Source organism: Lynx canadensis, chromosome C1 (genome assembly GCF_007474595.2).
Source record: "Lynx canadensis isolate LIC74 chromosome C1, mLynCan4.pri.v2, whole genome shotgun sequence".
NCBI classification, from domain to species: Eukaryota; Metazoa; Chordata; class Mammalia; order Carnivora; family Felidae; genus Lynx; species Lynx canadensis.
The window spans coordinates 188,810,771-188,827,079 of NC_044310.1; the positions used below are offsets into that span (position 1 = coordinate 188,810,771).

At 36.6% G+C, this 16,309-nt stretch overlaps 1 protein-coding gene across 2 annotated transcripts in view; it reads left to right on the forward strand.

Moving 5' to 3' along the window:
• The window catches only part of LOC115520094 (cytochrome P450 20A1), an 83,438-nt gene that overhangs the window by 41,106 nt on the left and 26,023 nt on the right, over positions 1-16,309 (forward strand). For both annotated transcript variants that reach the window (XM_030324109.2, XM_030324110.1), the window contains 5 exons: positions 3,314-3,481; positions 6,769-6,847; positions 11,550-11,665; positions 12,710-12,764; positions 15,910-16,030. In XM_030324109.2, the coding sequence (XP_030179969.1) occupies positions 3,314-3,481; positions 6,769-6,847; positions 11,550-11,665; positions 12,710-12,764; positions 15,910-16,030 (539 nt within the window). The remainder of the gene's footprint in view (positions 1-3,313; positions 3,482-6,768; positions 6,848-11,549; positions 11,666-12,709; positions 12,765-15,909; positions 16,031-16,309) is intronic.

Here is a 16,309-nt window from a genome sequence, read left to right on the forward strand (position 1 = left end):
TTTTCAAAATTAAATGGAAAAATAAGTAAATGGAATTCACTGTTAATACCAAAGTAAATTCTACTTTATTATGATTTAAGAGTTTGGAATCCTACTTGTGGCTTTTTTTTCTTTTTAATGTTTTTTATTTATTTTTGAGAGAGCGAGCGCAAGCAGGGTAGGGACAAAGAGAGAGGGACAGAAGATCTGAAGCGGACTCTGTGCTGACCACAGAGAGAGGATTCGAGGGTTGAACTCATGAGCCGTTAGATCATGACCTGAGCCGAAGTCGATACTGAACCAACTGAGCCACCCAGGCTCCCTGTAAATTCTTTAAATGCAAGGATCGGGGTGCCTGGGTGGCTCAGTCGGTTAAGCATCAGATTCTTGATTTTGGCTCTGGTCATGATCTTGCAGTTTGTGAGTTTGAACCCCGCATCAGGCTCTGCAGTAACAGTGCAGAGCCTCCTTGGGATTCTCTTTCTCCCTTTCTGCCCTTCCCACACTCGTGCTCACTTGCTTTCACTCTCTTTCCTTCAAAATAAATAAATACATTTATTAAAAAATTAAAATGAATGTAAGAATCAAGGTAAAGGCTCAGCATTGACATATGATACTTGGAATAAATTCAAACAAATACCTCAACACTAAGATTGTAAATGATGAGGTTGTAGTTTTGTCACATGGCATTGGGCTTGATGACTTACTTAAAAAAGGATTAGATATTTAGGAGTAGATGGAGTGATGAAAAAGGTGCAGTCTGGCATTGTAGTCTGAGTGGGTGAACACTTAACACACAGTTAGGTTTCCCAGTTCTGTGCATGAAGCTGAGATGTTTGCAAGTTATATAGTTGTACTAGAATTGTTTTGATACAAAATCTCATGCATACTAAGGAAAATAATGTTTTCTGAAGGAAAAAAACTTTCATGTTTAGACAAAGGAAATCTTACTGGTTTATCTTATATCTATTAATATGTTTTATTTTTTCCACAAAACTTTAAAAAAAATGTTTTTATGTTTATTTATTTTGTGAGAGAGAGCGCACACAAGCAGGGGAGAGTCCGAGAGAGAGAGAGAGAGAGAGAGAGAGAAACCCAAGCAGGCTCCGATCTGTCAGCATAGAGGCTGACATGGGTCTCAATCCCAGAAACTGTAAGATCATGACCTGAGCTGAAACCAAGAGCTAGATGTTCAACTGACTGAGCCACCCAGGCACTCAATCTATAAGAAAGCTTTTTTACCCCTAATATTTAGTTTTCACGTTTGAAACTTCTATAATTACCCATAAGTCAAACTTACATTAGCTCTTCCAGTTTTACCTAGAAATATTGTCACTTTAATGGTTTGCTTCCAAAATCTTTTTTCACCTTTTATTTTTTTTTTTAATTTTTAAAATGTTTATTTATATTTGAGAGAAAGAGAGATCAAATGTGAATGGGGGAGGGGCAGAGAAGGAGAGGGAGGCACAGAATCTGAAGCAGGCTCCAGGCTCTGAGGTGTCAGTGCAGAGCCTGATGCAGGGCTCGAACTCACAGACTGCACGATCATGACCTGAGCTGAATTTGGACCTTTGACCAGTTGAGCCACCCAGGCGCCCCTTTTTTCATCTTTTAGTATGAAGTTATGTAAACTTGAGTAATAACTGTAGAATTCTAAGTTTTTAAAGTATCTGAGATTATTTTGTCCATAACATGAAATTAATTAAAAAAAATTTATACGTTTTTATTTATTTTGAGAGAGAGAAAAGACATAAGCAAGGGAGGGGCAGAGGGGTGGGGGGAGAATGAAAATCCCAAGCAGGCTATGCATTGACAGCAGTGAGCCTGATGTGAGGTTCCAACTAATGCACCATGAGATCACAACCTGAGCTGAAGTTGGACGCTTAACTGAGCCACCCAGGCGCCCCTGAAATTTATTTTTTAATAATGTAGCTCTGTTCCGGGGCGCCTGGGTGGCGCAGTCGGTTAAGCGTCCGACTTCAGCCAGGTCACGATCTCGCGGTCCGTGAGTTCGAGCCCCGCGTCAGGCTCCGGGCTGATGGCTCGGAGCCTGGAGCCTGTTTCCGATTCTGTGTCTCCCTCTCACTCTGCCCCTCCCCCGTTCATGCTCTGTCTCTCTCTGTCCCAAAAATAAATAAACATTGAAAAAAAAATTAAAAAAAAATAATGTAGCTCTGTTTTAATAATTATCTTCCTGTTTTCTTCATCTTCACCCATCTCAAAGAGATTTTTAAAGTATATTTGGGGCACCCAGTTGGCTCAGTCAGTTGAGTTTGATCTTAATTTAGGCTCAGGTTATGATCTCGTGGTTTGTGGGATTGAGCCCCGAGTTGGGTTCTGCACTAATAGTGTGGATCCTGCTTGGGATTCTCTCCCTCTCTCTCTCTGCCCCTCCCCTGCTTTCACATACATGTGTGCTGTCTCAAAGTAAACTTAAAAAAAGGTATATTTGTTAATCTTGATACTATGGAATCATTAAAGCTTCCCTTCCCTTTCTCAAAAAAAAAGTACTCCAGATATGTTACTTTAAGTTGGTATAAACCTACGTAGTGCTAATCTTTTCATTTTAAACATTTATTCTATTTCTCACGTTTAATTTTAATCCTTTATACTGTGACAAAACTTTCATAAATTTCATGTGGGAAAGGAACTTAAGTTCATGTATATTACCTTACAAAAACTCTTCCTGCATTATATGATGTGGTTATAATTACCATATCACAGCAGCCATTCAAGGTAGATGTCATCCATATATAATGGTTGAGACACCTGAACCTTGGAAGAGTTAAGCAAATTGCTCAAAGCCACAATGCTTCTAAGAGATAGAGCCTGAAGTAACACCAAGGTTTTTCTACTCCAAAGCTTTTGATCTATTTACTACCCATTGTTTTTATTCCACAAGGGATTTAATAAGTATTTGTTGAATGAAGGAATGACAAAGAGACTATGAGAGGTTTCTGTCACTGGAGCATGTCTAAGGTTTTACATATTCATATATTTATCACAGGCATTCTGTGATGAACCTTTACTATTTTTAATTAGAGACTAAGATTAGGCTTAAGGTTCTACCAGCTCTTGAATTTGTAATTTATATTTTCTCTTTTTATTATTGTGGTGGTTGTTTTGTTTTGTTTTGCAAATCAACCCTTTGACAGAATCTGAACCTGAATCCTTGAAGATATAATTACAGGTGGAGCCAAAGTTGCCTGACAGTTGAAATAAACACTTGAATGTTTACTTTGATTACAGAGTTGCACTGTGAAATTAATCTACTTGCTGAATTTTTCTAGCAAGAAGAAATAGTAAATCATTGTGGTTTTCTGTTCACTTCCAGCTTTCAGAAGAATTATTAGATAAATGGCTCTCCTACCCAGATTCGCAGCATGTACCTCTCTGCCAGCATATGCTTGGTTTTGCTATGAAGTCTGTTACACAGATGGTGATGGGTAGTACATTTGAAGATGACCAGGAAGTCATTCACTTTCAGAAGAATCATGGCACAGTAAGTCTAGGGCCAAATTTAAAATTATTCTTTCAATCAAATTGGATAGTTGAATAATGTAGACTTTGCCTCTCAAGAAAAAGATGTCACATCCTGTAGTATAGAATTTCCGTTTGGGGCTAAATCAACAATGCAAGCAAAGATAATTGTATTTTTCAAAAATGTAAAAATTACTTTTTTTCAGCAGTTACTTTTTGAAATGTAAAAAGTGGGTGACTAAAGAAATTTCCTTTTAATACTTAGAAGAATGTTATAAAATGATACTGAATTCTAGAATAAAGAGAAAAACTTTAATAGAACTAGACTATGTCCCATATAGAAAGAAATTAAAGCCAGTAGAGCATTAAAATGAAATGAATATGATTTGAAGAAAGACTAATTCAGTCTAAAAATGATTTATTTTCTGTTTTTTTCTAGATTCACATATGGAATTTATTTTCTTCTGTATTTTTATCAATTTCAGCATTCATGTGTTTAATCCCAATATTAAATTAATTTATTCAATTCAAATCATACTTAGGTCATTGGCCACATTTTGGGTCTCTAAGAAATTAATTATTCCTTATTTTATTCAAATCTATAAAAACATTTTGGTTAAATAACTGGGATAATGTGTTTAAAACAAAAATCACTAGAGGGGCACCTGGGTCGCTCAGTCGGTTGAGCATCCAACTTCAGCTCAGGTCATGATCTCGCGGTTCATGGGTTCAAGCCCCCATCGGGCTCTGTGCTGACAGCTCAGAGCCTGGAGCCTGCTTCGGATTCTGTGTCTCCCTCTCTCTCTGCCCCTTCCCCGATCACACTCTGTCTCTCAAAAGTAAATAAACATTTAAAAAAATTTTTTTAAACAAAAATCACTAGGAACTGTGGTTTGATTCCCTGTTATTTAATATGCTTCTTCCCATTAAAATTGTTTAATTTTTATGCCTGATGACTAAAAAATGTATGTTTCTTAGGGCGCCTGGTTCAGTTGGTTAAGCATCCGACCCTTGATTTCACCTCATGTCATGATCCCAGGGTCATGGGATCGAACCCCACATCGGGCTCCATGTTGAGCTTGGAGCATGTTTAGGTTCCTCTCTCTCTCTCTCCCTCTGCCCCTCTCCCCTGCTCGCACTTGCTTTCTCTCAAAAAGAAAAATATATGTGTATATTATATTTATGCGTGTGTGTATATATATATATACACACACACATTTTTATGAAACGTCCACATAGGAGTGTAAAAATAAAAGTAGAAAAATCACTCTAAATTCCACTTCCTGGAGTAAACTAGTTTGTATACCCAGTCAAAATAAATTGATTAAGGAATTCCTAAAATGTTTTCATATTTTAATGAAGAAACAATTTTTGACTCAGTTATTTTTGTCTGATTTTTTTTCATATTGACAACATTTTTTAAAAAATTTTTTTCTTTTAATGTTAATTTATTTTTGATAGAGAGAGAGACAGAGCATGAGCACAGGGTGGGCAGAGATGGAGACACAGAATTTGAAGCAGGCTCCAGGCTCCGAGCTGCCAGCACAGAGCCTGATGCGGGGCTCAAACCCACGAACTGCAAGATCATGACCTGAGCTTAGGTCAGTATCCCAATGACTGAGCCACCCAGGTACCCCATATAAGACAGCAGTTTTTAAGAGACCTCCACTGTTATTTATACGGTGACCTGTTATTTCTAGTATGTTTTCATGCTGATATTTTCTTTTTCTTCCTTTTTCATTCTTTCCTTATAACTTTAAAATAGAAATAATTTAAAACTTACAGAAACTAGTTGCAACTAGTGTAAGGAATTCCCATATATCTTTTACCCAGGTTCACCAGTTGTTTACATTTTGCCCCATTTGCTTTTGTAATTCATTACCTACCTCTTTCGAACCATTACTGAAACCATTTGAGAAAAAAAGTGGACATTTTGTCTTTTTTCCCCCTAAATACTCCAGTCTGTATTTCCTAAACACAAGGATATTCTCTTATATAGCAACAACATAGTTTTCAAACTTGGGAAATTGAACATTCATACAATACTGTTCTCCACAGCCCATATTCAAATTTCTTTTTTTTTTTTAATGTTTATTTATTTTTGAGAGAGAGAGTGTGTGAGCTAGGAGAGGGGCAGAGAGAGAGGGAGACACAGAATCCGAAGCAGGGTCCAGGCTCTGAGCTGTCAGCACAGAGCCCGATGTGGGGTAGAACCCATGAACTGTGAGATCATGACCTGAGCCAAAGTCAGACGCTTAACCAACTGAGCCACCCAGGTGCCCCTCAAATTTCTTAACTTTCAGTGGCCAGACCTCTTTTTTTATTTTTAAAACAAAATTTTTTTTTTTAACGTTTATTTATTTTTGAGACAGAGAGAGACAGAGCATGAATGGGGGAGGGGCAGAGAGAGAGGGAGACACAGAACTGGAAGCAGGCTCCAGGCTCTGAGCCATCAGCCCAGAGCCCGACTTGGGGCTCGAACTCACGGACCATGAGATCGTGACCTGAGCTGAAGTCGGATGCTCAACTGACTGAGCCACCCAGGCGCCCCGTGGCCAGACCTCTTTAATGTGGAATAGTCCTCACCTTTTCTTTGTTTTTTGACATTACATTTTTTTATTTTACTTAATTATTTTTTTAATATTTATTTATTTTTGAGAGAGAGAGAATGAGAGTGAGTGCAATCAAGGAAAGGGCAGAGAGACAGAGAGAGACAGAGAATCCCAAGCTGGCTCCAGGCTCCACACTGACAGCATAGAGCCCAGCATGGGGCTCAAACCCATGAACTGTGAGATCATGACCTGAGCTGAAATTAAGAGTCATCACTTAACCGACTGAGCCACCCAGGAGCCCCAACGAACTTTGACTTTTTAATTGTAATTAGTTTTAAAGTGCCTTGACTGAAATTATTAAAATATATTTGAACTCTATCTTCAGAGACTCTGAAGTGAATGACTGGCCCACTTTTATTTAAAAAAAAAATTTTTTTTTTAAGTGTTTATTTATTTTGAGAGAGAGGGAGAGGCAGAGAGTGAGAGGATCCCAAACAGGCTCCGCATTGTCAGCACAGAGCCGGATGCAGGGCTCAAACTCATAAACCGTGAGATCATGACCTGAGCCAAGATCCAGAGTTGCATGCTTAACTGACTGAGCCACCCAGGTGCCCCGATTAGCCCAATTTTAAAAGGGAGAGCTTAATTATCAGATCTGTTGGTAAGATACAAAATCCTCAATTATTAGCTTAGATTGCGTGTCATTCTTTAGAAAATGTACTTTATTAAGATAATAGGTATGTTTTTCTATTTTCAGGTTTGGTCTGAAATTGGAAAAGGCTTTTTAGATGGATCACTTGATAAAAGTATAACTCGGAAAAAACAATATGAAGATGGTAAGTTTTACTACTCTTAAATTATAGTAAGGACAAAAGGATATGTGCCCCAATTTTAATAAGGTTGTCTCTGAATCATGAGATTATAGGTCATTTATATTTTCTCTCTTTATATTTTTCTCCTGTGTTTCCTATATTAAAGGTTTTTCTTTAACAAAAGAGGAAAAAGCAGTGAATCAGTAAACAAAGCTTTAGTACTCACTGTAGAATGAGGTTGGTATAGCCTATAGGAAAATGTAAGGGTACAGTCCTGGGAAAGCAATTTGATAATACATATTAAAGTCATAAATAATAAATGAAATTATCTAAAAGAAGAAAAAAATCATGAATATTTTTTTGTAGTGCTTTGTAGTGCTAAGTAGAAAACAAGAAGCAATCTAGATGTCCAACAATGTAGGAATTACTAAGGAAATAATATCAACTTAAATGTTGTATAGATTTTTTGTAAAAAATGTAGCTATGTAAAAAGTCTTGCTATTATAACGTTGAGTTATTTTTCAAAATTGTTGGGCATTGGTTATAACTTTATAAAATTTGCACAGAAAAATAACAATTTTAGTTTATGAAAGCTGCACAAAATTATTCTCCCTTTTATTTTCTGTCAGTAATTTTATGATTGTAATACTTAAAAAAATTTTTTTTAATGTTTACTTATCTTTGAGAGACAGACAGAGCACGAGCAGGGGTGGGGCAGAGCGAGAGGGAGACACAGAATCTGAAGCAGGCTCCAGGCTCTGAGCTGTCAGTACAGAGCCCGATGCAGGGTTTGAACTCACAAACCGTGAGATCATGACCTGAGCCGAAGCTGGACGCTCAACCGACTGAGCCACCCAGGCGCCCCTATGATTCTAATACGTTAATGCCTTTATTTTCAGCTGCTTTGGTTCTTTTTTTGAAAGTAGGGTAAATTAAAGTACATGGGCTGTATTGAAAAAATGGATTATTTTTCATATATAATAGTGTTGCTTCCCAGTAGTCTCTTCCTACCTTCTCTTTCTTTCTTTTATTTCTAAAGGTTTTATTTTTTAAGCAATCTCTACACCCAACATGGGGCTTGAACTCATAACCCTGAGATCAAGAGTCCCACGCTCTGCTGACTGAGCCAGCTAAGTGCCTCTCTTCCTTCATTCTTTTCAACAAATGTTATTGAGGCATTATTTTGTGTGAAGGAGACAAAAATCCCTGCCCTCATGGGGCTTACCATTCTAGTGATTCCTTTGAGGTCCAACATAAGCCCCCAAAAGCCAGTTTAACAGACATATTTTTCTATACTCTGGTTTTCAGTATCATTGTGATTATCTTGATGGATGCATTAGGATTCATACCCTTTAATAAAAAAAAGTATTTCACAAATATTGGTTCAATTTATACAAAATTAAAATAATTTACATTCTTTGATTCTAAATAAAAGTAGATTGTCTAACATGATGCGTTACTTGGGTTGTAACATTGGCATAAATAAAGTTTGAGCTTTTATTGAAAAGGAGTCTGTGTTGGTTTATGTGACTGGGATCCCATGGCTGGATCAGTGCATCCTTTGTTCAAGTGAGTAATTTCCAACCTGGTCTATACATTAAAATCACTTTGGGAACTTAAGACACAAAAGTGAAGATCAGGCCCTACCCTAAGCCAGTTTATTTGAAGTCTGAGAGAGAGGTGCCCTGGGCATCAGATATTTTTATGAAAGCTTTCTGGGTTATTTTGATGTACCTGTAGGTTTGAGAACGTACAGAAATAGTTCCCAAACTTTGCTGAACATTGAATCTTTAAAAAAATATAAGGGGTGCTGGCTCAGTCGGCAGAGATATGGCTCTTGATCTCGAGGTCATGAGTTCCAGCCCCACACTGTGTGTAGAGATCACTAAAAACAAACAAACAAACAAACAAACAACTATTTAAAAATAAATATATATATATATATATATTGAATATATATATATTCCATGAGTTCCAGCCCCACACTGTGTGTAGAGATCACTAAAAACAAACAAACAACTATTTAAAAAAAAATATATATATATATTGAAGCCAGGCTTCCATTCCTAAACATTCGGATTTAATTGGTATGAGGTGTGACTTGTACTTTACGATTTTTTAGAAAAAGCTTCCTAGGTGATTCTTATCTGTAGCAAAGTTGGGAACCATTGCAGTACAGTGTTAATAATTTCTCATATTAATCACTAATGTGTTACATTCATGTCACTCTATAACTATTTACTGAGTATCTGTAATATTCTGGTATGATTTTGGTGCTGGGGAGATGTCCATGAACAGAACAAACAATTCCTGTCCTTGTGGCTCCACATTCTAGTGGGAAGAGGCAGCCAATTATTTTATTTCATTTTACTTTATTTTACTTTATTTTAGTTTATTTTACTTTATGTATTTAAAAAATTTTTCTTTTAACGTTTATTTATTTTTGAGAGAGAGCGGGGCAGGGTCAGGGAGAGAGGGAGACACAGAATCTGAACCAGTCTCCAGGCTCCACGCTGTCAACACGGATCCCGATGCAGGGCTTGAACTCACGAACCGTGGGTGAGGTCATGACTTGAACTGAAGTTCAGATGCTTAACTGACTGAGCCACCCAGGCGCCCCCAATAATTTTAAATAAGTAAACCGAATAGTGTGTTAAAAGATGAAAAGTGCTATGGAGACAATTAAATCAGGAGGGGGAATAGGGCGTGCCAGGGATGAGAAGGTTGCAATTTTGAATAGGGTTAGTTATTAGGAAAGGCCTCACTAAGATTAGGTGACTTATGAGCTAACACTGGAAACCAGGCAATGCAGATCATGTGAATATCTCCATATCCAAAGGAAGGAGATTCCATGTAGAGGGAAAGTAATTACAAAGTCCTTGAGGTGGGATTCTGTTTTATTTGGTGTTCAGGGAACTTTGTGGCTGGAGAGGAGACAGTCAGAAAAGGAATAGAAGGAGATGAGACCAGAAAGATTGGGGAGAGGAACAGGTTTTGTCAGAGTTATAGATCATTGTAAACTAGGTTGTTACTATGAGATAGGAAGCCACTGGAAGGTTTTGAACAGTTATAATCTGAGTTATGTTTGCTTTTTTTCCTTAAAGATTTTATTTTATTTTATTTTATTGAAGATCTTACTTTATTTTACTATTTCTTAATGTTTATTTATTTTGAGAGAGAGAGAGAGAGAGAGAGAGAATCCCAAGCAGGCTCTGCACTGTCAGCACAGAGCCTAATGTGAGGCTCATTCCCATGAACCATGAGATTATGACCTGAGCTGAAATTAAGAGTCAGACAGTTAACCAACTGAGCCACCCAGGGGCACCCAGAGATTTTATTTTTAAGTAATCTCCACATCCAACGTGGGGCTTGAGTTTATAACTCTAAAATCAAGAGTTGCATGCTCTACCACCTAAGCCAGCCAGGCACCCCAATCTGGGTTATGTTTTTAAAGGGTCATTATGGCTGCTGTGATGGATTACAGGCACCTAGAGCAGAAGCAGGGACTAATTCAGGGGCTATTGCAATGAAACAGGCAAGAGAAATAATGTGGATTGGACTAGGTGGCAGGCAACAGAAAATATAGAATTAAAAAAAAATAGTAAGGGAGAATAATTCTATATTTTGGAGGTAGAACACCAACATTAACTGACATTAGTTGTGTGGTATAAGAGAGAAGGTGACACCAAGGTTTTAGGCCTGAGTAGTTGGAGAATGAAGTAGTTGGAGAATGAAGTAGTTGGAGAATGAAGGAGAGGGGGCAGACTGTAGGACGATCGAGTTTTGGTGGGGAAAAATCAAGAGTTCATTTGTGTATATGTTATGTTTAATATGCTTCAGACATCTAAGTGGAGAGGTTAATAAGTTGGTTGTTAGATACGTGAGTCTGGAGTTAAGGGGAAAGAGTTCCTGACTCTTGGGAGTGTTCAGTCAATAGCTTGTATTTAAAGCCTTGAGACTAGTGACCATCAAGGTAAAGAATGTAATAGTAAAAGAGAAGAGGTCCAAAAACTCGGTCCTGACCTTGGACATTATATCATTAAGAAATTCAAGGGAAGGAATCAACAAAAGGAGACAGAATGAGCAGGCAACAAGGTAGGGTAAGTATGGAGTCCAGGAGAACATTGGAACCCCAAGATTCAAATGAAAATTTTACACCTGGAGGCTATGTGATCAACATCATCAAATCCTGTGATGGGTCAAGTAAGATGGAGACTGAGCAATGACTTCGGGATAATTTTGACTGTTGGATATCAGTTATTTATTCTGTATCCTTCTGGTTTCATAAATCTACTTTTCTGATTATTTTACATCTGTTTCTGTTCCTAAATGCCTGATGTGGGAGAGGAATGGAGTTAAAAAGACAGAATTTAGAAGGAAAGTAGATAATATCATAGGAGAGGTTTATGTGTGTGGAGGCCTCCCAGGTGCTGGCATTAGTTCTACTTCTTGATGTAGGTGGTGCTGTTATGGGTGTTTGCTTTATTATTCCTTAAATTGTACCTACATGCTTTAAACAGCTTTTTATATGTAAAATTTAGCAAAAAATAAGGAAAAGAAAGTTCATGAATTTAAGCATAAATTAGCTTTTTAAAAATTGTCGGTTACACCTCTTTTACTTTTGAAAGCTTTGTTCTGCACATAGCAACAGTGTACAAAAATATTAAAAAATGTTCAGTCTTTACAAATGTTTATATTCTAAATTTTTTTGGATTTCTTCTCTAAGCTCTTATGCAACTGGAATATATCTTAAAGAAAATCATAAAAGAACGAAAAGGAAGGAACTTCAGTCAACATATTTTCATTGACTCCTTAGTACAAGGGAACCTTAATGACCAGCAGGTGATGTAATTGTTCAGTGTTTATCAAATAAATGATAATCACACATGTATAGTATGTTTTTTATTCACTTTAATCCAGATTCCCTCCTAAAATTTAGTGGCTTCTTTTTTATTGTACATCATCTATAAATAGTATAGGTATTTTAGTCTCATGTTAGTACAGGTATTTAGATCTTTGGATCAGCTGTATATTAATTAATATTGAGTAAGCAAATACTGAATCAAAATTCTTCTATCATAAAAGAGGAGGACTTGTATAAGTCTTTTTTTTTTTTTAAGTTTATTTTTGAGAGAGAGAGAAGAGCACAAGTAGGGGAGGGGCAGAGAGAGAGGAAGACACAGAATCCGAATCAGGCTCCAGGCCACGAGCTGTCAGCACATAGCCTGATGCGGGGCTTGAACTCATGGTCTGTGAGGTCATGACCTGAGCTGAAGTCGGATACCCAACCAACTGAGCCACACAGGTGCCCCGTGGACTTATAGAAGTCTTTATCAGCCAAGCTGCTCTACCTAAATGACTAGATATAGCAGCTTGGCTTGTTCCCAGGGTGCCTCTGTTACCCCCAGCATACCACTGTGTGGTGTTGTCAGGCAAAGAACAAGAGTCCACACCTGTTCTTTATAGGATTCTTCTGCCCACTCTATGCATGCAAATTTCAGAGATAGAATGGTTTGCTGGGTATGTGTATGGGTGCAGAAATTGAATAAGGCTCCAAGGACAATGGCAGCTTCTTCTCCATTGTTCTTGAGGCTTTGCTGCTGCATCGGGCCAAGCCAGAAAGATAGGATTGAGCCAGTGATATTTGCAAAAAAACATATCATGAGCCAGTGATATTACTGATAAATGTTTATTGCATCAAAAAATCAATACAGTATTTAGATTGGTTTTTACATTAGACTTTTTTTAAGTGAAAACATTGTAAAGAAATAATAGACTTTTTTTCCTTTCCTTGACCCTAATTCTATACTACACATTATTTTAATAGGATCTAATAGAGGCCACCTTAAACATTTTACACTTTCTAAACTTAGTTTTCTTTCCTAGATCCTTGAAGACAGTATGATATTTTCTCTGGCCAGTTGCATAATAACTGCAAAATGTAAGTATAAACTGATTTTTTTTGAGAGATATTATACACAGGGATAAAACAAAAGAAACATTGTTTGCAAGACCTCTTTATAATTTCCTGTCTCTTTTCTTCTTTATTCTTGTTTGAAAGGCTTGATTCACACAGCTGCCTTTTTTTTTTTTTTTTAACCCCAGGTGCTCTATGCCACCTCTGAACATTGCCATAAATTTCTTGACACAGTTTATGGATTGTGAATTCTAGTTAGTGCCTTTAAAATGAACTGCTATTGACACTTTTCCAACCAGAGCAGTGAGATTTTCAATTTCCTGCTGCGGCTTTTCTCTTTGACTCCAATCCAGTTTGCTCTTATTAAGGTCTACCAACAGAGGATATAGGCCACAGAGATCACAATTTAAAAGAACTCCTCTCTTGGTAGAATTGAAGGTGATTTTTACTTAAAATTCTAAAATGTGTGATATGTTTCTATGTTTCCTTACTGTATTTTAGTTTAGCAGAGTACCATTAATTCATATGGTGTTTATAAAAATCTGTGTATGTTTCTAAAAATACACTAGTATAAAATGTTAAAGGAAATACTAAAATAACAGTTTGAAATAGAAAAAAATTATATATTTGAAGGATTTCACTTACAACTTTGTTTAAAAACAATGATTCAAAATGTAAACTTCCCATACATTTTTCTTCCTTATAAAATTTTTGACATCTAGAGTTGTGGAATTTAGGTCAAATGTGTCAAAAATAATGTATTGAACTTTTTTTTAAAAGTACTTGTTTTAAAAATTTACTACATTAGGGGCACTTGGGTGGCTTAGTCAGTTAAGCATCTGACCTCAGGCCATGATCTGAGGGTTCCTGGGTTCCAGCCTGAGCCCTACATCCTGAGCCCCCCTGGGGCTCTCTGCCCTCAGCATGGAGCCTGCTTTGGATCCTCTGCCCCTCCCCCCTCCCTGCCTCTCCCTTTCTCTCTTCCCTTCTCCTGTTCATGAGTTCTCTCTCTACTCACACTTTCTCTCAAAACTAAAAATAAACATTAAAAAAATTTACTATATTAAAATATATCTTTGCTAAAGACCTTCAAAAAAATCTAAATTGGTTGTGCTCTGGATACAGAACACAATAAGTGACCATTTCCAAAGTCAAGTTAATGTTTTAATGGTATTGCAGTTTTTAGGGGGGATTTTAGCCTATCACTCACTGTTTCTTTGTACATGGGTTGGTTATTTTTTAAGGTATCTCTAAAGTTTTTGAGAGTCAAGATAGTAGGAAACTTTAAAGTCCTTCCTCTACTACTAATTAGCTTTGAGCAAGATACTTGCCTTTACATTTTTCCCTTTTCTTTTTTTTTTTTTTTCAACGTTTATTTATTTTTGGGACAGAGAGAGACAGAGCATGAACGGGGGAGGGGCAGAGAGAGAGGGAGACACAGAATCGGAAACAGGCTCCAGGCTCTGAGCCATCAGCCCAGAGCCTGACGCGGGGCTCGAACTCACAGACCGCGAGATCGTGACCTGGCTGAAGTCGGACGCTTAACCGACTGCGCCACCCAGGCGCCCCACATTTTTCCCTTTTCTAAAATAAGAATTTAGCTCTAGATGACCTCCTAGGTATCTCTCAAATATACATTTGTGTCTTTGGTTCAGTATCATAATTAAAGAACATTCAGTGACTTAAAATCTTACATTTAAGTTGTGCTCAGTCATACTTTTTGATGGAGTTCTACAAAAGAACCAATGTTTGAGATTATTAAGCTTATATAATTATATTTCAAGTAATGATACAGTAAAGTGGGGTATATGAGTACCTACTGTGTGCATATCCTTGTACTCTTTTAGTGTTGTATATTACTATAGTAAAAATGCGTACATATTATGCACTGTCTGTACAAGTTTTCATGTCACTTGTGAAATACAAATTCTGTAGTTCACTCAAAAGCCCTAATAAAGAAGTTTTTGTAGGAAAAAGCTAAGGACAGGCAGTTACTCATGTGCCTTTTATAAACTCTGGATGTGAGTAAAAAAAAAAAATAATTGAGTACCAGGCAGCTATAAATTTTAATGGTAATAACACTTAGAAAGTGAGTACGTCCTTTCAGGAATCGGAATTGGATAATATGTGAATAAAGCAAACATTTAAAAAAAAAGTAACTTTGAAACAAATTTAAGACAGCCCTTAGTTAAAGAAAGAGATAATTAATAAGTGGAGGTAGAAACTACTTAATGCATTTTTTAAAGTACTTGACATAGAAAAAGTAGTATAGATCGAGTCATCTCAAGCATAATCTAGGGCAAAAGGTACTATGTATGTGAATGGTTCCATTCTTTGAATAGTTTGTAATCCCAGTGGATTTCTAAAGGAAATATAAATACTCTTATTACCTCTGTTTTATGTTCATCATGTAATTTTCTTATCTTCTCATTTTCTCAGTGAATAATCTATAAACCATTTTAAGCAAAAATAAGTCCATAAGTTTAATAATCTTCCAATCTTGGTGTTCATCAAAATAATTGTTATTTGTTGGAAGTATAGATGCGTGGACTCTCCTAAACCTGTTGAATCAGAATCTGCGAAATGTGGGGTTGTGCTATCAATCAATTCCCAGGTGGTTTTTGAGAACCTTGAGAACCAACCACTGTCCTAAGCAATAACTGGTACCAATTCTTGAGCCATTGTATCTACCATTACAAGTAAAAATTTAGAGTATTGATTTATAGGTAAATCTCCTGCTACTTTGATTTGTATGAATCATTTCATTAGGGTTCCTGAGTGAACTGATAAATCAGTATTTTTATTACACAAAGTTGGATGAACCAGACAGTCCGTTACAGTTGTCAGCATTTAACACTCCTTCAGATGTGAAGTTTATTTATTATCATTACTATTTTTACTTAAGTTAAAATGCATTTTTGGCTTCAGTTACTTGCCAGTTTTTAAGAAAGAAATTTTCCAGATTGTACTATCTCTTTAGGAATGTTCTATAAATATTTGTGTTCTGTTCAATGAAGTACAAATCCTGTGAATAATCTTGTTTTATTTTTTGGTAGCATTTAGGTATCTTGCCTATCAGAAAAAAAGGAAAATACAGGAACAAAATAATAATAGTACCCAAACTATGAGTTAGCTATTTTCATTGTTATTAATATAAATTTTTACTTAGTGTGCACCTGGGCAATCTGTTTTTTAACCACCTCTGAAGAGGTTCAGAAAAAACTTTATGAAGAGATAGACCAAGTTTTGGGGAAGGATCCCATTACTCCAGAGAAAATTGAGCAGCTCAGGTAAGAATACAATAAAAAGAAGAAGAGATGATTAAAAGGTAAATTTGAATTGGTTTAACTATCTTTTTTTTTTAATTTTTTAATTTTTTTAATGTTTATTATTTTTGAGACAGAGAGAGTGTGAGTGTGAGCTGAGAAGGGGCACAGAGAGAGGGAGACACAGAATCTGAAGCAGACTCCAGGCTCTGAGCTGTCAGCACAGAGCAACGCAGAGCTTGAACTCACGAACTTCTTATTCTCACTAATAAGTTTAACCAGCTTATTTAAAGCTAGTGATAA